General features: G+C 47.5%; 1 protein-coding gene across 1 annotated transcript in view; it reads left to right on the plus strand.

The window, feature by feature from the left end:
- The window catches only part of DYNC2LI1 (dynein cytoplasmic 2 light intermediate chain 1), a 69,246-nt gene that overhangs the window by 28,463 nt on the left and 14,987 nt on the right, over positions 1-25,796 (plus strand). Inside the window, exons 5-11 of the mRNA XM_069768607.1 lie at positions 6,833-6,921; positions 8,105-8,291; positions 9,131-9,199; positions 12,190-12,267; positions 13,719-13,795; positions 16,771-16,841; positions 17,534-17,631. Of these exons, the coding sequence (XP_069624708.1) occupies positions 6,833-6,921; positions 8,105-8,291; positions 9,131-9,199; positions 12,190-12,267; positions 13,719-13,795; positions 16,771-16,841; positions 17,534-17,631 (669 nt within the window). The remainder of the gene's footprint in view (positions 1-6,832; positions 6,922-8,104; positions 8,292-9,130; positions 9,200-12,189; positions 12,268-13,718; positions 13,796-16,770; positions 16,842-17,533; positions 17,632-25,796) is intronic.

Genomic DNA, 25,796 nt, shown 5'->3' on the forward strand with positions numbered 1-25,796 from the left:
TGATCGTAATATGTGTTTTTCGTCTGTCCCTCTATCCCCTGTGCTTCTATGCTGGGTGTGATTGTAATATGTGTTTTTCGTCTGTCCCTCTATTCCCTCTGCGTCTATGCTGGGTGTGATCGTAATATGTGTTTTTCGTCTGTCCCTCTATCCCCTGTGCTTCTATGCTGGGTGTGATTGTAATATGTGTTTTTCGTCTGTCCCTCTATTCCCTCTGCGTCTATGCTGGGTGTGATCGTAATATGTGTTTTTCGTCTGTCCCTCTATCCCCTGTGCTTCTATGCTGGGAGTGATGGTAATATGTGTTTTTCGTCTGTCCCTCTATCCCCTGTGCTTCTATGCTGGGAGTGATCGTAATATGTGTTTTTCGTCTGTCCCTCTATCCCCTGTGCTTCTATGCTGGGTGTGATCGTAATATGTGTTTTTCGTCTGTCCCTCTATCCCCTGTTCTTCTATGCTGGGTGTGATTGTAATATGTGTTTTTCGTCTGTCCCTCTATCCCCTGTGCTTCTATGCTGGGTGTGATTGTAATATGTGTTTTTCGTCTGTCCCTCTATTCCCTGTGCTTCTATGCTGGGTGTGATCGTAATATGTGTTTTTCGTCTGTCCCTCTATCCCCTGTGCTTCTATGCTGGGTGTGATCGTAATGTGTGTTTTTCGTCTGTCCCTCTATCCCCTGTGCTTCTATGCTGGGTGTGATTGTAATATGTGTTTTTCGTCTGTCCCTCTATCCCCTGTGCTTCTATGCTGGGTGTGATCGTAATATGTGTTTTTCGTCTGTCCCTCTATCCCCTGTGCTTCTATGCTGGGTGTGATCGTAATATGTGTTTTTCGTCTGTCCCTCTATCCCCTGTTCTTCTATGCTGGGTGTGATCGTAATATGTGTTTTTCGTCTGTCCCTCTATCCCCTGTGCTTCTATGCTGGGTGTGATCGTAATATGTGTTTTTCGTCTGTCCCTCTATCCCCTGTGCTTCTATGCTGGGTGTGATTGTAATATGTGTTTTTCGTCTGTCCCTCTATTCCCTCTGCGTCTATGCTGGGTGTGATCGTAATATGTGTTTTTCGTCTGTCCCTCTATCCCCTGTGCTTCTATGCTGGGTGTGATTGTAATATGTGTTTTTCGTCTGTCCCTCTATTCCCTCTGCGTCTATGCTGGGTGTGATCGTAATATGTGTTTTTCGTCTGTCCCTCTATCCCCTGTGCTTCTATGCTGGGTGTGATTGTAATATGTGTTTTTCGTCTGTCCCTCTATTCCCTCTGCGTCTATGCTGGGTGTGATCGTAATATGTGTTTTTCGTCTGTCCCTCTATCCCCTGTGCTTCTATGCTGGGAGTGATCGTAATATGTGTTTTTCGTCTGTCCCTCTATCCCCTGTGCTTCTATGCTGGGTGTGATCGTAATATGTGTTTTTCGTCTGTCCCTCTATCCCCTGTTCTTCTATGCTGGGTGTGATTGTAATATGTGTTTTTCGTCTGTCCCTCTATTCCCTGTGCTTCTATGCTGGGAGTGATCGTAATATGTGTTTTTCGTCTGTCCCTCTATCCCCTGTGCTTCTATGCTGGGTGTGATTGTAATATGTGTTTTTCGTCTGTCCCTCTATTCCCTGTGCTTCTATGCTGGGTGTGATCGTAATATGTGTTTTTCGTCTGTCCCTCTATTCCCTGTGCTTCTATGCTGGGAGTGATCGTAATATGTGTTTTTCGTCTGTCCCTCTATCCCCTGTTCTTCTATGCTGGGTGTGATCGTAATATATGTTTTTCGTCTGTCCCTGTATCCCCTGTTCTTCTATGCTGGGTGTGATCGTAATATGTGTTTTTCGCCTGTCCCTCTATCCCCTGTTCTTCTATGCTGGGTGTGATCGTAATATATGTTTTTCGTCTGTCCCTGTATCCCCTGTGCTCCTATGCTGGGTGTGATCGTAATATGTGTTTTTCGTCTGTCGCTCTATCCCCTGTGCTTCTATGCTGGGTGTGATCGTAATGTGTGTTTTTCGTCTGTCCCTCTATCCCCTGTGCTTCTATGCTGGGTGTGATCGTAATATGTGTTTTTCGCCTGTCCCTCTATCCCCTGTTCTTCTATGCTGGGTGTGATCGTAATATATGTTTTTCGTCTGTCCCTGTATCCCCTGTTCTTCTATGCTGGGTGTGATGGTAATATGTGTTTTTCGTCTGTCGCTCTATCCCCTGTGCTTCTATGCTGGGTGTGATCGTAATATGTGTTTTTCGTCTGTCCCTCTATCCCCTGTGCTTCTATGCTGGGTGTGATCGTAATATGTGTTTTTCGTCGTCCCTCTATCCCCTGTTCTTCTATGCTGGGTGTGATCGTAATATGTGTTTTTCGTCTGTCCCTCTATCCCCTGTGCTTCTATGCTGGGTGTGATCGTAATATGTGTTTTTCGTCTGTCCCTCTATCCCCTGTGCTCCTATGCTGGGTGTGATCGTAATATGTGTTTTTCGTCTGTCGCTCTATCCCCTGTGCTTCTATGCTGGGTGTGATCGTAATGTGTGTTTTTCGTCTGTCCCTCTATCCCCTGTGCTTCTATGCTGGGTGTGATCGTAATATGTGTTTTTCGTCTGTCCCTCTATCCCCTGTGCTTCTATGCTGGGTGTGATGGTAATATGTGTTTTTCGTCTGTCCCTCTATCCCCTGTGCTTCTATGCTGGGTGTGATGGTAATATGTGTTTTTCGTCTGTCCCTCTATCCCCTGTGCTTCTATGCTGGGTGTGATGGTAATATGTGTTTTTCGTCTGTCCCTCTATCCCCTGTGCTTCTATGCTGGGTGTGATGGTAATATGTGTTTTTCGTCTGTCCCTCTATCCCCTGTGCTCCTATGCTGGGTGTGATCGTAATATGTGTTTTTCGTCTGTCCCGTATCCCCTGTGCTTCTATGCTGGGTGTGATCGTAATATGTGTTTTTCGTCTGTCCCGTATCCCCTGTGCTTCTATGCTGGGTGTGATCGTAATATCTGTTTTTCGTCTGTCCCTCTATCCCCTGTGCTTCTATGCTGGGTGTGATCGTAATGTGTGTTTTTCGTCTGTCCCTCTATCCCCTGTTCTTCTATGCTGGGTGTGATAGTAATATGTGTTTTTCGTCTGTCCCTCTATCCCCTGTGCTTCTATGCTGGGTGTGATTGTAATATGTGTTTTTCGTCTGTCCCTCTATCCCCTGTGCTTCTATGCTGGGTGTGATGGTAATATGTGTTTTTCGTCTGTCCCTCTATCCCCTGTGCTTCTATGCTGGGTGTGATCGTAATATGTGTTTTTCGTCTGTCCCTCTATCCCCTGTTCTTCTATGCTGGGTGTGATTGTAATATGTGTTTTTCGTCTGTCCCTCTATCCCCTGTGCTTCTATGCTGGGTGTGATCGTAATATGTGTTTTTCGTCTGTCCCTGTATCCCCTCTGCGTCTATGCTGGGTGTGATTGTAATATGTGTTTTTCGTCTGTCCCTCTATCCCCTGTGCTTCTATGCTGGGTGTGATTGTAATATGTGTTTTTCGTCTGTCCCTCTATCCCCTGTTCTTCTATGCTGGGTGTGATCGTAATATGTGTTTTTCGTCTGTCCCTCTATCCCCTGTGCTTCTATGCTGGGTGTGATGGTAATATGTGTTTTTCGTCTGTCCCTCTATCCCCTGTTCTTCTATGCTGGGTGTGATCGTAATATGTGTTTTTCGTCTGTCCCTCTATCCCCTGTGCTTCTATGCTGGGTGTGATGGTAATATGTGTTTTTCGTCTGTCCCTCTATCCCCTGTTCTTCTATGCTGGGTGTGATCGTAATATGTGTTTTTCGTCTGTCCCTCTATCCCCTGTGCTTCTATGCTGGGTGTGATCGTAATATGTGTTTTTCGTCTGTCCCTCTATCCCCTGTGCTTCTATGCTGGATGTGATCGTAATATGTGTTTTTCGTCTGTCCCTCTATCCCCTGTTCTTCTATGCTGGGTGTGATCGTAATATGTGTTTTTCGTCTGTCCCTCTATCCCCTGTGCTTCTATGCTGGGTGTGATTGTAATATGTGTTTTTCGTCTGTCCCTCTATCCCCTGTTCTTCTATGCTGGGTGTGATCGTAATATGTGTTTTTCGTCTGTCCCTCTATCCCCTGTGCTTCTATGCTGGGTGTGATCGTAATATGTGTTTTTCGTCTGTCCCTCTATCCCCTGTGCTTCTATGCTGGATGTGATCGTAATATGTGTTTTTCGTCTGTCCCTCTATTCCCTCTGCTTCTATGCTGGGTGTGATCGTAATATGTGTTTTTCGTCTGTCCCGTATCCCCTGTTCTTCTATGCTGGGTGTGATCGTAATATGTGTTTTTCGTCTGTCCCTCTATTCCCTCTGCTTCTATGCTGGGTGTGATCGTAATATGTGTTTTTCGTCTGTCCCTCTATCCCCTGTGCTTCTATGCTGGGTGTGATTGTAATGTGTGTTTTTCGTCTGTCCCGTATCCCCTGTTCTTCTATGCTGGGTGTGATCGTAATATGTGTTTTTCGTCTGTCCCTCTATTCCCTCTGCTTCTATGCTGGGTGTGATCGTAATATGTGTTTTTCGTCTGTCCCGTATCCCCTGTTCTTCTATGCTGGGTGTGATCGTAATATGTGTTTTTCGTCTGTCCCGTATCCCCTGTTCTTCTATGCTGGGTGTGATCGTAATATGTGTTTTTCGTCTGGCCCTCTATTCCCTCTGCTTCTATGCTGGGTGTGATGGTAATATGTGTTTTTCGTCTGGCCCTCTATTCCCTCTGCTTCTATGCTGGGTGTGATCGTAATATGTGTTTTTCGTCTGTCCCGTATCCCCTGTGCTTCTATGCTGGGTGTGATCGTAATATGTGTTTTTCGTCTGTTCCTCTATTCCCTCTGCTTCTATGCTGGGAGTGATGGTAATATGTGTTTTTCGTCTGTCCCTCTATTCCCTCTGCTTCTATGCTGGGTGTGATTGTAATATGTGTTTTTCGTCTGTCCCTCTATCCCCTGTGCTTCTATGCTGGGTGTGATGGTAATATGTGTTTTTCGTCTGTCCCTCTATCCCCTGTGCTTCTATGCTGGGTGTGATGGTAATATGTGTTTTTCGTCTGTCCCTCTATCCCCTGTTCTTCTATGCTGGGTGTGATGGTAATATGTGTTTTTCGTCTGTCCCTCTATCCCCTGTGCTTCTATGCTGGGTGTGATCGTAATATGTGTTTTTCGCCTGTCCCTCTATCCCCTGTGCTTCTATGCTGGGTGTGATCGTAATATGTGTTTTTCGTCTGTTCCTCTATTCCCTCTGCTTCTATGCTGGGAGTGATGGTAATATGTGTTTTTCGTCTGTCCCTCTATTCCCTCTGCTTCTATGCTGGGTGTGATTGTAATATGTGTTTTTCGTCTGTCCCTCTATCCCCTGTGCTTCTATGCTGGGTGTGATGGTAATATGTGTTTTTCGTCTGTCCCTCTATCCCCTGTGCTTCTATGCTGGGTGTGATGGTAATATGTGTTTTTCGTCTGTCCCTCTATCCCCTGTTCTTCTATGCTGGGTGTGATTGTAATATGTGTTTTTCGTCTGTCCCTCTATCCCCTGTTCTTCTATGCTGGGTGTGATGGTAATATGTGTTTTTCGTCTGTCCCTCTATCCCCTGTGCTTCTATGCTGGGTGTGATCGTAATATGTGTTTTTCGTCTGTCCCTCTATCCCCTGTTCTTCTATGCTGGGTGTGATCGTAATATGTGTTTTTCGTCTGTCCCTCTATCCCCTGTTCTTCTATGCTGGGTGTGATGGTAATATGTGTTTTTCGTCTGTCCCTCTATCCCCTGTTCTTCTATGCTGGGTGTGATCGTAATATGTGTTTTTCGTCTGTCCCTCTATCCCCTGTGCTTCTATGCTGGGTGTGATCGTAATATGTGTTTTTCGTCTGTCCCTCTATCCCCTGTGCTTCTATGCTGGGTGTGATCGTAATATGTGTTTTTCGTCTGTCCCTCTATCCCCTGTGCTCCTATGCTGGGTGTGATGGTAATATGTGTTTTTCGTCTGTCGCTCTATCCCCTGTTCTTCTATGCTGGGTGTGATCGTAATATGTGTTTTTCGTCTGTCCCGTATCCCCTGTGCTTCTATGCTGGGTGTGATCGTAATATGTGTTTTTCGTCTGTCCCTCTATCCCCTGTGCTCCTATGCTGGGTGTGATCGTAATATGTGTTTTTCGTCTGTCCCGTATCCCCTGTGCTCCTATGCTGGGTGTGATCGTAATATGTGTTTTTCGTCTGTCCCTCTATCCCCTGTTCTTCTATGCTGGGTGTGATAGTAATATGTGTTTTTCGTCTGTCCCTCTATCCCCTGTGCTTCTATGCTGGGTGTGATCGTAATATGTGTTTTTCGTCTGTCCCTCTATCCCCTGTGCTTCTATGCTGGGTGTGATCGTAATATGTGTTTTTCGTCTGTCCCTCTATCCCCTGTGCTTCTATGCTGGGTGTGATGGTAATATGTGTTTTTCGTCTGTCCCTCTATCCCCTGTGCTTCTATGCTGGGTGTGATGGTAATATGTGTTTTTCGTCTGTCCCTCTATCCCCTGTGCTTCTATGCTGGGTGTGATGGTAATATGTGTTTTTCGTCTGTCCCTCTATCCCCTGTGCTTCTATGCTGGGTGTGATCGTAATATGTGTTTTTCGTCTGTCCCTCTATCCCCTGTTCTTCTATGCTGGGTGTGATGGTAATATGTGTTTTTCGTCTGTCCCTCTATCCCCTGTTCTTCTATGCTGGGTGTGATTGTAATATGTGTTTTTCGTCTGTCCCTCTATCCCCTGTGCTTCTATGCTGGGTGTGATCGTAATATGTGTTTTTCACTTACTAAAATATATATATGTTTTTTTCTTTTAGCCAAAGAACATTGCCCACTTTTGGGAACTTGGTGGAGGGACGTCGCTGCTGGATTTAATTCAGATTCCTATTACTAGTGAGAATGTCCGGTAGGTGGACAACATTATCTGCCATTTATTTGCAGGACCCTCTTGCATTTTTAATTTGATTAGTTTTTCTATCACCAAAGAGCCGCAAAAGTGTTTCCCTTAGCAAGCCGATATTTCAGTTGGTGCGTTTAGCATTTTACCCTTTCCTCACATAGGACATACGAGTACGTCCTATTTCAGGTCCCTGTGGGAGCAGCAGGCTCAGGAACTGAGCTCGCCCCCCACACATGGCAGATGCTGGCTGTGTTATGCAGCCGGCATCTGCCTCTATTAGCAGCAGCCGTAGTAGGTGCCGTTCTACGCTGTTAATCCCATATGTGCCACTGTCAATCTCTTGACAGCCTTAGGACACACCATTTCGGGTGCCTATCGTCCTCCCCCTCCCCCCCCACATCTTTTCCCAGTTTAAAAATAAAATGTAAAAATAAAGTAATAAAAATAAATAAATACTTTTGGCATCATCTTGTCCGTAACGACCTGATCTGTCACAGTGTGAAATTTAATTAAGCCGTGCTGTAAAAGCCGTAAAGCAAATCGAAAGGCTGAAAAGTTTTTTATATTTTTTAGTTGCCTCAGAAATGCAATAAAAAGCGATCAAAACATCTAATGCCCCCCCAAAATGACACCTATAACTTTTAAATTTCTAAATAAATATTTCTAAAATATTTTCATCAATTAAATTAAGAAAAAAACCCATAAGTTTACTATTACCTTAATCATAGTGACCTGGAGAATCCTGTTTTTAAAACATAAGGAACTCCATGAACGCAAAACCAAAGAAATGATGGCGGAATTGCATTTTTATTTTCACCAGTTCACCTAACTTTTTTTTTTCCATGGCTTTCCGCACATTATATGATAAAGCAAATGGTGTCATTAAAAAGTACAACTCATCAAGCAAATAATAGGCTGTCAAGGAAACAATATATAAGTTATGGCTCTTGGAAGAAAAAAGGAGGAAAGAAAAGCGCAAAAATGGGAAATCGCCCGTTGTTAATGGGATTTGGGTTGCTGTAAAACTACTTATTGGAACAAATTTGGGCGTATCACAAGTCAGTAAAGAAGCTCATCCTGTAGCCGCTCTCAGCAGCAGCCAATATATTGCTCCTTGTCGTTACGTCTGGAGATGTTTTATTAGATTATTTCTTTATTGCTTTTTGTATCACTTTTTTTTATGTTAAAGGACATTTTCTATAGTACTCGTCCTCGACCTGTCAAAGCCTAATGACCTGTGGCCCACAATGGACAGCCTCTTACAAGTCACCAGGAAACACGTGGATAAAATTGTCGCAGATATTGGGAAATCCAATCCCAAGGTGGCAAAAGAAATAACGCAGAACATTTGGAGGACGATTCCCAACAACCATCCTGTAGGTATCAAGAATGTGTCCTTATTAATAAGGCGTATCCTCATCTCCTACATTTGTGGCATAGCCACTGGATAGGCCATACACATACAGTAGATGGGGGTCCGAGCAATGGGATTTATGTCTGTCTGGAGGCCGTCAATGGAGAGCTGGTCGGCCTTCACATAGAAATGAACAGGAATTTCAACCACCTCCCTACTGACCGTGACATGCGTCAGGACCCCGTTGTCTGAGCCGTATACACTTACCCTATGGATATGTCACAAATGGGTAAGAAATTAGTAAGGACGTTGCAAATCATGTCATAGGACCCTGACCAGGGGCCACCTCAGCAATCTGTGGCCATCAGGCAGGAGCCTTCCATCTGCCAGCATTGATTAGCCGGCCTGGCCCGACATCACAAGTACGTCACGGCACAACTCTGACATTTTGCCAGGCCAACTAATCAGAAGAAGAGCCACTGATGCTGTCAGGTAAGACGAGGTCCACACGGCTCCTGTTCAGTACCAACAGATTACTTTATGAGATGGAAATACCACTTTGAGAATGAAATAATGTGTTATTCTTTAAAGTATTCGTAGAATCCCACAAATCCATTGAATTGAAGAGTTGGTCAAGGATTTGAAAAATATGGTTGCGTTCTTCAAGAAACAGCACCACACCTGTCCACAGCTCATGAGTGGTATTGCAACTTTGCCCCATTCATTTCTGTGGAGCTGATCTGCAGTGCCAGACACATCCCAGGTGTGGCGCTGTTTCTTGAAGAAAGCAGCCATGTTTTTTGTGGTTATCAGTTTTCTCCCTGTGTTAATGTTCCTATTTCTTATTTTGCTTCCAAACAGGACAGAGAATTGATCGACCCCTTCCCATTGCCTTTATTAATTATTGGAAGCAAGTATGATATCTTCCAGGTAAGAAATTGTGTTTTTTTTTATTTTTTCTATTTACCAATAAGCAAGTCTGTTAAAGGGAACCAGACAACTGATACATGCTGCCCGATCCAATAGCAGTATGTATCATGTATCAGGCCCTGGATTTCAGCCAGGTATGTTTCCTTCTGAAACACTGAAGGGACCAAGTTGCACGGGAGACCATTCAGACAGTCGTGTCCCTGTTGGCTTTTCATTACCCTCTCCTCTTGAGTGACAGGTCTCTCCCTATACATGCAGACCTGTCACTCACTGGCAGTGGACAGTTAGAGGCGCGTCCTCATTGGCTTCTCTCCACCCTCTCCTCTTGAGTGACAGGTCTCTCCCTATACATGCAGATCTGTCACTCACTGGCAGTGGACAGTTAGAGGCGCGTCCTCATTGGCTTCTCTCCACCCTCTCCCCTTGAGTGACAGGTCTCTCCCTATACACAGAGACCTGTCACTCACTGGCAGTGGACAGTTAGAGGTGCATCCTCATTGGCTTCTCTCCGTCCTCTCCTCTTGAGTGACAGGTCTCTCCCTATACATGCAGACCTGTCACTCACTGGCAGTGGACAGTTAGAGGCGCGTCCTCATTGGCTTCTCTCCGCCCTCTCCTCTCGAGTGACAGGTCTCTCCCTATACACACAGACCTGTCACTCACTGGCAGTGCACAGTTAGAGGCGCATCCTCATTGACTTCTCTCCGTCCTCTCCTCTTGAGTGACAGGTCTCTCCCTATACACACAGACCTGTCACTCACTCACCAATGAGAGGTGCATCCTCATTGGCTTCTCTCCGCCCTCTCCTCTTGAGTGACAGGTCTCTCCCTATACATGAAGACCTGTCACTCACTGGCAGTGGACAGTTAGAGGCGCGTCCTCATTGGCTTCTCTCCGCCCTCTCCTCTTGAGTGACAGGTCTCTCCCTATACATGCAGATCTGTCACTCACTGGCAGTGGACAGTTAGAGGCCCGTCCTCATTGGCTTCTCTCCACCCTCTCCCCTTGAGTGACAGGTCTCTCCCTATACATGAAGACCTGTCACTCACTGGCAGTGGACAGTTAGAGGTGCATCCTCATTGGCTTCTCTCCGTCCTCTCCTCTTGAGTGACAGGTCTCTCCCTATACATGAAGACCTGTCACTCACTGGCAGTGGACAGTTAGAGGTGCATCCTCATTGGCTTCTCTCCGCCCTCTCCTCTTGAGTGACAGGTCTCTCCCTATACATGAAGACCTGTCACTCACTGGCAGTGGACAGTTAGAGGCGCGTCCTCATTGGCTTCTCTCCGCCCTCTCCTCTTGAGTGACAGGTCTCTCCCTATACATGCAGACCTGTCACTCACTGGCAGTGAAGAGTTAGAGGCGCGTCCTCATTGGCTTCTCTCCGCCCTCTCCTCTTGAGTGACAGGTCTCTCCCTATACACACAGACCTGTCACTCACTGGCAGTGGACAGTTAGAGGTGCATCCTCATTGGCTTCTCTCCGCCCTCTCCTCTTGAGTGACAGGTCTCTCCCTATACATGCAGACCTGTCAATCACTGGCATTTGACAGTTAGAGGCCCGTCCTCATTGGCTTCTCTCCGCCCTCTCCCCTTGAGTGACAGGTCTCTCCCTATACACACAGACCTGTCACTCACTGGCAGTGGACAGTTAGAGGCGCATCCTCATTGGCTTCTCTCCGCCCTCTCCCTTTGAGTGACAGGTCTCTCCCTATACATGCAGATCTGTCACTCAATGGCAGTGAACAGTTAGAGGCGCATCCTCATTGGCTTCTCTCCGCCCTCTCCCCTTGAGTGACAGGTCTCTCCCTATACATGCAGACCTGTCACTCAATGGCAGTGAACAGTTAGAGGCGCATCCTCATTGGCTTCTCTCCGCCCTCTCCCCTTGAGTGACAGGTCTCTCCCTATACATGCAGACCTGTCACTCACTGGCAGTGAACAGTTAGAGGCGCGTCCTCATTGGCTTCTCTCCGCCCCCTCTCCCCTTGAGTGACAGGTCTCTCCCTATACACACAGACCTGTCACTCACTGGCTGCGATGGTGAGCGATAGGTCCCCAGTGGCTTTTGAAGTGGTTTTGTTTAGGACATATGGAGGTAAATCTGACATTCAAGGCCTCATCCTACATGCCACAGCAGAGAGGAGCTAATATTACATCACTTGACCGCTGCAGCCTTTACTATTCTGTTAGAGTGGACATTCTCCCTGAGGGAGGACTGAAGGGCTGCAGCTGATCAGTGGCCAGTGATCGGCTGCAGAGGTCAAGTGACAACAATTTTCTGTGACCGACGAAAGACAAAGCGCAGACATCAGAGGAGCAACACCACGCGGGGAGGTAAATATCGCTTTATGCTTTTTTGTTTTTTTTATGGCGACTTTAACAGTTAAGAAGGGGTTGTCCTTTAAGGTTGTTCCACAGACAAATGGCACACATTGCCACGCTTCTGGCTCAGACAGTCCTGGCAAATATCTTAAAGGGGTTGTCGAGTACTAGGACAACCCCCTTCTTGAACTAAATGTTTGGCCCCGATAAAATAATAAAACCGACCTCCTGTGCCGGCGCCGTTCCATCAGTGTCAGCACTCACTCTCCCCGGGGCTCTTATGTGGTGTTGTGAGGCCATCACCCAATTAGCTTTTAAATCTTCAGAATGTCAATTCTTTCACCTTTTTTTTTTGCTGCAGATTTCATCCATACTAATGAGTGGGGAAAAATCTGCATCAAAAATGCCTGTAAAAAAAAAACGCATCAAAAATGCACCGTTTTTCTTACCAAGAAATGCAGAAATGGTGCAGGAATTTTTGCACAAAAAAACTTAAAGTGTGCACATACCCCTATGTGGCATCTATTCCGATCAGTGGTCCGCACATGCCCACCAGAATAGAAATCATGATTTCCTGACTGATTCTTTGAAGCCATCATTTATATTGAGGGTTTTATTTTAGTTACTGTTAATTGGTTACTAATTATTTTGTTTTATTCATTTCAGGATTTTGAGTCTGAAAAAAGGAAAATAATAAGTAAAACGGTCCGATTTCTATCCCATTACTTGGGAGCATCACTACTGGTTAGTATACATCTTGGGATTTTAACGTTTATGTTGATTCTTTATAGACTCGGCTCACACTATGAAAGCTGAACTGGTTTATTCTGCAAGTTCTCGATAAAAAGAGATGAATTAAGAACTTTACAATCACTTAGAATAGTTTTCAGCTTCAGGGAGGAACCCTACAGAGTGTCCTTATATACAGTGCATGGCTGGAATATATGGAAACTTGAAGGGTTATTCCTGAAATAGTAGCTTATCCCATATTCATAGGATAGGGGATAAATCACTGATCGCTTAGGTTCTTTAGTGATTTCAATGGGAATGTGGATCCTGAAAACCAGACTTTGAATGGAGCAGAGTGCACAATCTCGACCTCCGCTCCATTTATTGTCTATGAGACGGGCCGGACGCTGTATTCTGCTTTCACCTCCAGTCAGATACAGATTGTACAGTAAATGTAGCAGAGGTTGAGCTTATTCTCATCTACTCCACTCTAGATCAAGCCCTGCAGAACCCAATTCCAGAGATCCAAAGCCTCGTTCTTGAGGTTGCGGTTGGGGGTCGTCCTAACAGTCAGACCCCCAGTGATCAGTTATCCTCGATCCTGTTGATGGGGAATAGCCTAGAATAGGATAAACCTTTAGCCATCACATCTTCCTGCTCTTGTTGAGGATCTCGCTACGTATCGAGGAGCCATTTGGAGCAGGAACCACCAATGTAGAAAAATGCACCAATGTATGTAAAATCACTCTAGGGGGAACGGAAGTAAAAGTTTACACCAAGTTTTGCAACTTTTTTTAATAAAGTCAGATTTCATGAATCGGTCTAAAACATCTGGAAAATGTAGATCAAGATACAAATCTGAAACCTTTAAAAAAGGCGCTAATCATTTGATTAATTTGCCGCTAATCATTTTGACCAATGATTTTAATACGAGATATTCGGACAGTCCTGACTGGGTACAGCTTGGCGCTGGTACGGCTTTTACAAAAATCCAAACCATTGTTTACTAAGTGCCCAATGTTATTTATATGCACTATTGCTGTTTAGTTACTTTTAGGAGGGTATGTGTTCATTTTGTCTGTTTAATGGCCAGTGTGAACATGCTCCTACACGTGGCACGAACACCAACTTCAATACCAACTCCAGTTCATTTCTTTTGGTTTTGTCAATCAAAAACTCACTAATTGAGAGGCAGAATTGCAATGATGGATCGGGCCCATAGAGAAGATTTTTCTCTTTTTTTTTTTTTCTTCTTCAATTTGCACAGAATCAGGAAAAAGTCTAAAACAAGATGCCGGCACAATGGAGACCTCATGGACCTTTATTATAAGGCTGCCTTATTCCTGCTCCATACACATATATGTTCAGTACACGCATGAGCCTGAGGCCGTAAAGTCGTCGCTCTTCCAGGACATTTCTTTCTCTAGACTCCGATATTGAGGCTGAATCTTTGTTCTTTCTTACAGTTCACTGGTAAGGCCGAATCGCACAAAAGTGTGTTACGGTCATTTGTAAATCATTTGGCATTTGGACAAGACAAGAGGTAAGTCCCATACTGATGTAGAGATGTATAACTACTTGTTACCCAGCCCCTATCTTATACAGTGGTCATTGTTTTTGCAGCATCTGGAGCGACATGTGCTTTTAAGGAGTTGTTCACTACTTGGACAACTTCTTGTCACACCCCTCGCTTGGCCCCATAAAATAAAGCTTGTCCTCCCCTCCTGTGCCGGCGCTGTGCTGGCGCTGTCGGCACTCACTCTCCCCAGGGCTTCAGTGCTTTTGTTATGACATGTGACACTGGCGGCCAATCAGCGCTGGCGTCACTGTCCCCGACTCCTGTAGAACTGAGCGTGAAGAGGAAGTCAGAGATCGGCTGCAGGCCGGACTTCCTCTTCATGTTCGATTTGTCTGAAGATGGGGACAGCGATGCCAGCGCTGATTGGGTGCCCACATAACGTGTCACAACAACCGTACGGGAGCCCTTGGAGAGCGAGTGCCCACATAACGTGTCACAACAACCGCACGGGAGCCCCTAGAGAGCGAGTACCCACATAATGTGTCACAACAACCGCATGGGAGCCCCTGGAGAGCGAGTGCCCACATAACGTGTCACAACAACCGCACGGGAGCCCCTAGAGAGCGAGTGCCCACATAACGTGTCACAACAACCGCACGGGAGCCCCTGGAGAGCGAGTGCCCACATAACGTGTCACAACAACCGCACGGGAGCCCCTGGAGAGCGAGTGCCCACATAACGTGTCACAACCACCGCACGGAAGCCCCTGGAGAGCGAGTGCCCACGTAACGTGTCACAACAACCGCACGGGAGCCCCTGGAGAGCGAGTGCCCACATAACGTGTCACAACAACCGCACGGGAGCCCCTGGAGAGCGAGTGCCCACATAACGTGTCACAACAACCGCTCGGGAGCCCCGAAAGAGCGAGTGCCCACATAACGTGTCACAACAACCGCACGGGAGCCCCTGGAGAGCGAGTGCCCACATAACGTGTCACAACAACCGCACGGGAGCCCCTGGAGAGCGAGTGCCCACATAACGTGTCACAACAACCGCTCGGGAGCCCCGAAAGAGCGAGTGCCCACATAACGTGTCACAACAACTGCACGGGAGCCCCTGGAGAGCGAGTGCCCACATAACGTGTCACAACAACCGCACGGGAGCCCCTGGAGAGCGAGTGCCCACATAACGTGTCACAACAACCGCACGGGAGCCCCTAGAGAGCGAGTGCCCACATAACGTGTCACAACAACCGCACGGGAGCCCCTGGAGAGCGAGTGCCCACATAACGTGTCACAACAACCGCACGGGAGCCCCTGGAGAGCGAGTGCCCACATAACGTGTCACAACCACCGCACGGAAGCCCCTGGAGAGCGAGTGCCCACGTAACGTGTCACAACAACCGCACGGGAGCCCCTGGAGAGCGAGTGCCCACATAACGTGTCACAACAACCGCACGGGAGCCCCTGGAGAGCGAGTGCCCACATAACGTGTCACAACAACCGCTCGGGAGCCCCTAAAGAGCGAGTGCCCACATAACGTGTCACAACAACTGCACGGGAGCCCCTGGAGAGCGAGTGCCCACATAACGTGTCACAACAACCGCACGGGAGCCCCTGGAGAGCGAGTGCCCACATAACGTGTCACAACAACCGCACGGGAGCCCCTAGAGAGCGAGTGCCCACATAACGTGTCACAACAACCGCACGGGAGCCCCTGGAGAGCGAGTGCCCACATAACGTGTCACAACAACCGCACGGGAGCCCCTGGAGAGCGAGTGCCCACATAACGTGTCACAACAACCGCACGGGAGCCCCTGGAGAGCGAGTGCCCACATAACGTGTCACAACCACCGCACGGAAGCCCCTGGAGAGCGAGTGCCCACGTAACGTGTCACAACAACCGCACGGGAGCCCCTGGAGAGCGAGTGCCCACATAACGTGTCACAACAACCGCTCGGGAGCCCCTAAAGAGCGAGTGCCCACATAACGTGTCACAACAACTGCACGGGAGCCCCTGGAGAGCGAGTGCCCACATAACGTGTCACAACAACCGCACGGGAGCCCCTGGAGAGCGAGTGCCCACATAACGTGTCACAACAACCGCACGGGAGCCCCTGGAGAGCGAGTGCCCACATAACGTGTCACAACAACCGCACGGGAGCCCCTGGAGAGCGAGTGCCCACATAACGTGTCACAACAACCGCACGGTAGCCCCTGGAGAGCGAGTGCCCACATAACGTGTCACAACAACCGCACGGGAGCCCCTGGAGAGCGAGTGCCCACATAACGTGTCACAACAACCGCACGGGAGCCCCTGGAGAGCGAGTGCCCACATAACGTGTCACAACAACCGCACGGTAGCCCCTGGAGAGCGAGTGCCAACACCGTGTGAACGGCGCCGGTACGTGAGGGGAGTATAGGCTTTATTATTTTAGGGGAACCAAGCATTGTGATCAAGAAGGCGTTGTCTTACACCACCCCTTTAAGATTTGTAAGTGATCCCTTATTAATAGGATCTTTGGTAACTTACTGATCGGTGGGACCCAAACCGAACCAAAGAAGGGAAAGTAGCAGAGGTCTAGCACATCTACCTCTGCTCTATTTATTCTCTGTGGGACTGCTGGAGATAACTGTCCAGCACTTGGCGGTCTCCAGCACTCCTGTAGACAATGAGGGGAGCGGTGATGCGCATGCTCGACCTCTGCTCCATTCAGACCAGACCTTTCTGAGCCCTGTTCTCAGGATCGTTGCCCAGACCCCCAGCTATCAGTACATTGTTCTCCCTCCTATGGATGAGGATAACTTACAGTCCGGGGTCGTCCTATCTGGACAGTCCACGACGATCAGATGTTATTGCTGGAGGGGATAGTTGCAATAGGAAGGTGTTTCTGTATGTGCGATTAGTTTCTTACCAATTAGGTTTATAATTATTAATCATTAATAAATGGCATTACTTGTTTCACATTGTGACTCCGTCTGCTCCTCTGTAACCTGCAGCAAGGTCACGTCTGTGGATCACAACAAGCCGCTCATCATTCCAGCTGGATCAGATTCCTTAGGTCAGATTGGTAAGATGTTTTCATTCTTAAATCCTGAAATCTCCATCTGTGGTTTGTGTTCACATAATTTTAACCCCTTCCTGACATTCGCTACATGTGTACAATTCATGTCAAGTATGGGTATGTAAAGCTTCCGATCCCTGTTAATAACCCCTGAAATGTCAGTCTCTGACAGCGCCATAAATACGTGACATTTCGGGCACATATTGCCCTCCACTTTCACCCTTATGATGCCAATGGGTTGCCTTGGCAGTTGGCGGCCTACTGAAAGCCCCCTTGGCTTCTGTGTTGGTACTCCTGTGAAGCCTGGCCACGGGCTGGGCTTCATAGGAGACTGCCATTTTAGCTATATATTGCAATACAGGATAATTGCAATATATAAAACAATGAATCATATAATCAAAGATTCAAGTCCCTAAGGGAACTAAAAGTTTTTAAACCCATGTATGTATAAAAAGAAATAAAGGCCAGAGTGGCATCAGTAAAAATGGTGATTTATCATCAACAGAAAAATGTAAAAATCTCCGAGTCTCAGCAAATGGCGACACAACTATTCCTTTTTTAACGATCCGATATTGCGGTTGGTGTCGGACCCCCACCGAGCTGAAATTGCCGGTGCTGGTTGTCGGTCTCCAACTCATCCGATATTGACGACCAATGGAGCAACTCTTTAAATTTACCAATACCTTTATCTTACCTAGGAACCCCTCCTGCCTCTGACGGTGACCTGAGACAGGTTAGCGCCCGAACACCCATGGAGCTGTGGAAGAAGACGTATGAGAGAGCCTTTCCTCAAGAGGTAATGCAGTTGGAGCTCCGATAATTGCAACACCAAAGTTGGTGAAATTGGTGACAAAAGAAATTTTTTTTTTTCACAAATTTGTAAAGAAAAAAAAACAATTGTATTTGTATATTGTTTTCTGTTTTATTTTCTCTTTATGGAGTTTCCCATAACTTGTAACTAATTTACTGTATATTTTGTTTGACCGTTTTTGGACCCTTCTTTACCAAATCTGATTTTTTATTTAATGGGGGAAAAATTGAATTTTTTTTTCTTCATTTTTTTTAGCTCACTAAGGGAACGTGAACCTGCAATCGTTTGATCGCTTTTTCCACAAACTACAGTACTACAGTTTTGAGAATATAGTCAAAATGATGTTCTCCTATGAAGCCACTGGCTGGGCTACACAAGAGAACTAAATCGGCAGCCATGGGGACCTTCAGCATGCCCCTGCCTAGCATGACCACCCTGGCACCTCATGATCACGTTGCGAGGAGGCAATGGAAGGCAGTGCATGCATCGGCAGCGACGCCATTTAAATGCCACCGTTAGTGGCTGCTACAGGCAGATGTCGGCTGTATAACTCAGCCGGAATGTCAGTGGTATGGGGTGGACTTGGCCCTATCATACATGTGGACCCACCTGACTTACTATTAAATCACGCTTTGGGCTTTAAAGCAGTCCTTTAACTGCATCCCATTGATTGCAATTTCGTGTTCCCACTCCAGTTTCCTATTCTCTTTGTATATTTTGATTATTCGTCCTGTTCCCGAAATCAGATGTTTAGAATTTTTCCATCTACTTGAAACGCCCAGGGCTGGGGATAAGAAAAAGCCTTATAATGAAGCAGCAGAGCATCCACTTGTGTGGACAGATTACCAATCTGATTACAACTTTACACTATAATAAAAGTAATTAGATTTATTGTGGGCCTAATTGTGCACAGCAATAAACCTCAGGTCACCGTGTCTATTTCAAGGCTTCCTCGTATCAGCGTCCGAACTCTGCTGCTGGTGATATTTCAGCAACGCAACACTGACATATAGAAAATGCTTGTGAATAATTGCGATATGGTTTGTTACGCTGTGCTCGCATGTCCGTTTTCGGTCATCTATTCTGTTTAAGGACCAGACAGACAGAATTAGTGATTCTGTGCATCAGTTCTGCAAACAGAAGTAGAGGAGCCCACGGATTATTATGGGGGGAAACTTGATGTCCGTTTTATAGATAGGAAGAAAAGGTTCTGCATGCTGATTTTTTTTTTTTCTGTTCTACAAAAACAGAACCCAGGCGGACCCCATAATAATGTAGCACCTCTACTTCCATGTGCAGAACTGATGCTGGTCCTAAAACAGAATGTCCGATCGGACATGTGAACAGAGGCTTATTTGGGATGTAATATACAAATTACCGTATATATTTGTGTATAAGTTGACCCAAGTATAGGCCGAGGCACCTAATTTTTCCACGAAAAACTGGTAAAGCTTATTAACTCGAGTATAAGCTGGGTATACATTGTCCCCTAATCCCTATTTTGGTATGCATGGTTCCTCATCCCCATCCTTGTATGCATTGTTCCTTGTATGCATGGCTCCTTATTCCCATCCTTGTATGCGTGGCTCCTTATTCCCATCCTTGTATGCATGGCTTCTTATCCCCATCCTTGTATGCGTGGCTCTTTATTCCCATCCTTGTAGGTATGGCCGCCATGAGAAAAGCATTACAAAAAAAATCCTACTTACCTTCCCTGCGCGTCCTCGCAGCATCTTGTTCTGGCTTCCCGCAGCTCCTGCGGCCGGGAGATAACGTGTCCCCGCTCATTAAGGTAATGAATATTCACCTCTCTCCATGCCTATGGGAGTAGAGAGAGGTGAATATTCATTATCTTAATGAGCGGGGACACGTGATCGCTCAGCTGCAGGAGCTGCTGGCACTGGAGCGAGATGCTGCGAGGGTGCTCATGGAAGGTAAGTAGGATGTTTTTTTTTTTTTGTTATACTGGAAGCCGGCGGCTGCGGAAGCAACTGTGCATGCAGTAAGAGAAATGAATATTCATTGCCAGTGCAGTGAATATTAATTTATCTTTAGCAGCGGCCACAAGCTTTAGCCGCAGCCGCCAGCTCCTGCCTCCTGTCACCCGCTGCTCCGCCACTCCCCCTATCCTGCCGTAAACTGGGACAATGACTCAAGGGGGGCTTTTTCAGCACAAAAAAGTGCTGAAAAACTCGGCTTATACACGAGTATATACGGTAATTGTAAGCAGTGACAGCTGAAATGATCAGGTACCTACAACACAATTCCCTGAACGCAGAGCACAACCCAAGCGTTACGCCCTACCTATTGTCATCAGACCTACCAACCGCACCGTAAAGAGCGTAATAGAAGCAATAACTTATCAGTAACTTTTGCAGAAGGTTTATCATCCACGTACGTGATAAGACTCTGTATATAGAGGTCAACGACCCAGAGTTACCTGTACTGCATAGTGGATTTGACATAAAAAGCAGAATATTACATTCAGGTAAATTAGGAGATTAATTTATATGTCTTAAGTCCCCCATACACCTTAGCATAACGTAGACTAAAGACTCCGATATCGACGGGTTCAGCCGACAGTCTAAACATCCCAAAAGATGGTGTCAGGGGGACAAGGATTTGGCATGTTCGATTTCAGACTACCAATCCTTTTGTTCCCTTGAGATAAGCTGCCGCCATAGATGTCTGGCAGCAGCCTTCTCATACAGAACACAGGAGCATTTAGCAGAAGGAGCTGTGTACGGCTGAACGGTAGGCCTATATATGTAAAGTATATAGGGGGGCTTTACTATACAAACACACAGAGCCAGAGAAAGCCGAGTATGGCGCCTGGCTATTTCTAACATCCCATAGACAATGAATGAGTGGAGGTCGAGCATGCTCATCTCAGCTTCATTCTGGACGGGGCTCTGCAGATCCAGATTCCTGGGTTCCAGAGCCTTGATCTCGGGATCGCTGGGGCTCTGCATTGCTGTATTCCTGAGTTCTAGAACCCTGATATCAGGATCGCTAGCACTCTGCAGATCTGGATTCCTGTGTTCTAGAGCTCTGATCTCGGGATCACTGGGGCTCTGAAGAGCCGGATTCCTAGGTTCTAAAGCCCTGATGTCGGGATGGCTGGGGCTGTGCAGAGTCGGATTCCTGAGTCTAGAGTCCTGATCTCAAGATCGCTGGGGCTTAGCAGAGCTGGATTCCTGAGTTCTAGAGTCCTGATGTCGGGATGGCTGGGGCTCTGCAGACCCGGATTCCTGGGTTCTAGAGTTCTGATCTCAAGATCGCTGGGGCTCTGCGGAGCCGGATTCCTGGGTTCTAGAGTTCAGATGTCGGGATGGCTGGGGCTCTGCAGAGCCGGATTCCTGGGTTCTAATGCCCCGATGTTGGGATGGCTGGGGCTCTGCAGAGCCAGATTCCTGAGTCTAGAGTCCTGATCTCGGGACCGCTGGAGCTCTTCAAATCTGGATTTGTGGGTTCCAGAGCCCTGATCTCGGGATCGCTGGGGCTCTGCAGAGTCGGATTCCTGGGTTCTAGAGCCCTGACCTCGGGATCGCTGGGGCTTTGCAGAGCTGGATTCCTGGGTTCTAGAGCCCTGACCTCGGGATCGCTGAGGCTTTGCAGAGCCGGATTCCTGTGTTCTAGAGCCCTGACCTCGTGATTGCTGGGGCTTTGCAGAGTCGTATTCCTGGGTTCTAGAGCCCTGACCTCGTGATTGCTGGGGCTTTGCAGAGTCGTATTCCTGGGTTCTAGAGTTCTGACCTCGGGATCGCTGGGGCTCTGCAGAGTCGTATTCCTGGGTTCTAGATCTCTGACCTCGGGATCGCTGGGGCTCTGCAGAGATGGATTCCTGGGTTCTAGAGCTCTGACCTCGGGATCGCTGGGGCTCTGCAGAGCCGGATTCCAGGGTTCTAGAGCCCTGACCTCTGGATCGCTGGGCCTTTGCAGAGCCGGATTCCTGAGTCTAGAGCCCTGATCTCAAGATTGCTGGGGCTCTGCAGAGCTGGATTCCTGGGTTCTAGAGTCCCTATGTCAGGATGGCTGGGTCTCTACAGAGCCAGATTCCTGGGTTAGAGCCCTGATGTCGGGATCGCTGGGGCTCTGTAGAGTCGGATTCCTGGGTTCTACAGCCCTGACCTCAGGATCACTGGGGCTTTGCAGAGCTGGATTCCTGGTTTCTATAGCCCTGACCTCGGGATCGCTGGGGTTCTGCAGAGTTGGATTCCAAGGTTCGGTTCCAGAGCCCTGACCTCGGGATTGCTGGGGCTCTGCAGAGTCGGATTCCTGCTTTCTAAAGAACTGATCCAAGGATCGCTGGTGTTCTGCAGAGCCGGATTCTTGGTTTCTAGAACCCTGATGCCAGGATCGCTGGGGTTTTGCAGAACCGGATTTCTGGGTTCTAGAGCTCTGACATCATGATCACTGGGGCTTTGCAGAGCCGGATTCCTGGGTTCTAGAGCCCTGACCTCGGGATCGCTGGGGCTTTGCAAAAGCTGGATTCCTGGGTTCTAGAGCCCTGACCTCGGGATTGCTGGGGCTTTGCAGAGCCGGATTCCTGGTTTGTAGAGCCCTGACCTCGGGATCGCTGGGGCTTTCCAGAGCTGGATTCCTGGGTTGTAGAGCCCTGACCTCAGGATCGCTGGGGCTTTGCAGAGCAGGATTCCTGGGTGACCGCTGGATTCCTGGGTTGTAGAGCCCTGACCTCGGGATCGCTGAGGTTCTGCAGAGTCGGATTCTTAGGTTCGGTTCCAGAGCCCTGACCTCGGGATTGCTGGGGCTTTGCAGAGCCAGATTCCTGGCTTGTAGAGCCCTGACCTCGGGATTGCTGGGGTTCTGCAGAGTCAGATTCCTAGGAACCCTAATGTGATACGTGCTGTTATGATAAGGTAATTCAGTACCACAATGGACATAGAAGTCAGAGCACATACAGTGACCTGACAATAACTCAAAAACATAGAACGAGCTCTGAGACGTGGGAACTCTGCTGACCGCAATCCCTAATCCTCTCCAACCACACTAGAGGCAGCCGTGGATTGCGCCTAACGCTCCCTATGCAACTCGGCACAGCCTGAGAAACTAGCTAGCCTGAAGATAGAAAATAAGCCTACCTTGCCTCAGAGAAATACCCCAAAGGAAAAGGCAGCCCCCACATATAATGACTGTGAGTTAAGATGAAAAGACAAACGTAGAGATGAAATAGATTTAGCAAAGTGATGCCCGACTTTCTGAACAGAGCGAGGATAGGAAAGGTAACTTTGCGGTCAACACAAAACCCTACAAAAAACCACGCAAAGGGGGCAAAAAGACCCTCCGTACCGAACTAACGGCACGGAGGTACACCCTCTGCGTCCCAGAGCTTCCAGCAAGCAAGAAAAACAAATATGCAAGCTGGACAGAAAAAAAACAGCAAACAAAATAGCAAAAGCGGAACATAGCTATGCAGAGCAGCAGGCCACAGGAACGATCCAGGAGGAAACAGGTCCAATACTAGAACATTGACTGGAGGCCAGGATCAAAGCACTAGGTGGAGTTAAATAGAGCAGCACCTAACGACTTCACCACATCACCTGAGGAAGGAAACTCCGAAGCCGCAGTACCACTCTCCTCCACCAACGGAAGCTCACAGAGAGAATCAGCCGAAGTACCACTTGCGACCACAGGAGGGAGCTCTGCCACAGAATTCACAACAGTACCCCCCCTTGAGGAGGGGTCACCGAACCCTCACCAGAGCCCCCAGGATGACCAGGATGAGCCATATGAAAGGCACGAACAAGATCGGGAGCATGGACATCAGAGGCAAAGACCCAGGAATTATCTTCCTGAGCATAACCCTTCCACTTAACCAGATACTGGAGTTTCCGTCTTGAAACACGAGAATCCAAAATCTTCTCCACAATATACTCCAACTCCCCCTCCACCAAAACCGGGGCAGGAGGATCAACAGATGGAACCATAGGTGCCACGTATCTCCGCAACAATGACCTATGGAATACGTTATGTATGGAAAAAGAATCTGGAAGGGTCAGACGAAAAGACACAGGATTAAGAACCTCAGAAATCCTATACGGACCAATGAAACGAGGTTTAAACTTAGGAGAGGAAACCTTCATAGGAATATGACGAGAAGATAACCAAACCAAATCCCCAACACGAAGTCGGGGACCCACACAGCGTCTGCGATTAGCGAAACGTTGAGCCTTCTCCTGGGACAAGGTCAAATTGTCCACTACATGAGTCCAAATCTGCTGTAACCTATCCACCACAGTATCCACACCAGGACAGTCCGAAGACTCAACCTGCCCTGAAGAGAAACGAGGATGGAACCCAGAGTTGCAGAAAAACGGCGAAACCAAGGTAGCCGAGCTGGCCCGATTATTAAGGGCGAACTCAGCCAAAGGCAAAAAGGACACCCAGTCATCCTGATCAGCAGAAACAAAGCATCTCAGATATGTTTCCAAGGTCTGATTGGTTCGTTCGGTCTGGCCATTAGTCTGAGGATGGAAAGCCGAGGAAAAAGACAAGTCAATGCCCATCCTAGCACAAAAGGCTCGCTCGCCAAAACCTCGAAACAAACTGGGAACCTCTGTCAGAAACGATATTCTCTGGAATGCCATGTAAACGAACCACATGCTGGAAGAACAATGGCACCAAATCAGAGGAGGAAGGTAATTTAGACAAGGGTACCAAATGGACCATCTCAGAGAAGCGATCACAGACCACCCAAATGACTGACATCTTTTGAGAGACGGGAAGATGTGAAATAAAATTCACATAGATATGTGTCCAAGGCCTCTTCGGGACCGGCAAGGGCAAAAGCAACCCACTGGCACGAGAACAGCAGGGCTTAGCCCGAGCACAAATCCCACAGGACTGCACAAAAGAACGCACATCCCTCGACAGAGATGGCCACCAAAAGGATCTAGCCACTAACTCTCTGGTACCAAAGATTCCAGGATGACCAGCCAACACCGAACAATGAACCTCAGAGATAACTTTATTCGTCCACCTATCAGGGACAAACAGTTTCTCCGCTGGGCAACGATCAGGTTTATTAGCCTGAAATTTTTGCAGCACCCGCCGCAAATCAGGGGAGATGGCAGACACAATTACTCCCTCTTTGAGAATACCTGCCGGCTCAGATAAACCCGGAGAGTCGGGCACAAAACTCCTAGACAGAGCATCCGCCTTCACATTTTTAGAGCCCGGAAGGTACGAAATCACAAAGTCAAAACGGGCAAAAAACAGCGACCAACGAGCCTGTCTAGGATTCAACCACTTGGCAGATTCGAGATACGTCAAGTTCTTATGATCAGTCAAGACCACCACGCGATGCTTAGCTCCTTCAAGCCAATGACGCCACTCCTCGAATGCCCACTTCATGGCCAGCAACTCTCGATTGCCAACATCATAATTTCGCTCAGCAGGCGAAAACTTCCTGGAAAAGAAGGCGCATGGTTTCATCACCGAGCAATCAGAACTTCTCTGCGACAAAACAGCCCCTGCTCCAATCTCAGAAGCATCAACCTCGACCTGGAATGGAAGCGAAACATCTGGTTGACACAACACAGGGGCAGAAGAAAAACGACGCTTCAACTCTTGAAAAGCTTCCACAGCAGCAGAAGACCAATTGACCACATCAGCACCCTTCTTGGTCAAATCGGTCAATGGTTTAGCAATACTAGAAAAATTGCAGATGAAGCGACGATAAAAATTAGCAAAGCCCAGGAACTTTTGCAGACTTTTCAGAGATGTCGGCTGAGTCCAATCATGGATGGCTTGGACCTTAACAGGGTCCATCTCGATAGTAGAAGGAGAAAAGATGAACCCCAAAAATGAAACCTTCTGAACAGCAAAGACACTTTGATCCCTTCACAAACAAAGAATTAGCACGCAGGACCTGAAACACCGTTCTGACCTGCTTCACATGAGACTCCCAATCATCCGAGAAGATCAAAATGTCATCCAAGTACACAATCAGGAATTTATCCAGGTACTCTCGGAAGATGTCATGCATAAAGGACTGAAACACTGATGGAGCATTGGCAAGTCCGAATGGCATTACTAGATACTCAAAATGGCCCTCGGGCGTATTAAATGCAGTTTTCCATTCATCGCCTCGCTTAATACGCACAAGATTATACGCACCACGAAGATCT

The sequence above is a fragment of the Ranitomeya imitator genome, chromosome 5 (genome assembly GCF_032444005.1).
Source record: "Ranitomeya imitator isolate aRanImi1 chromosome 5, aRanImi1.pri, whole genome shotgun sequence".
Classification (NCBI taxonomy): Eukaryota; Metazoa; Chordata; class Amphibia; order Anura; family Dendrobatidae; genus Ranitomeya; species Ranitomeya imitator.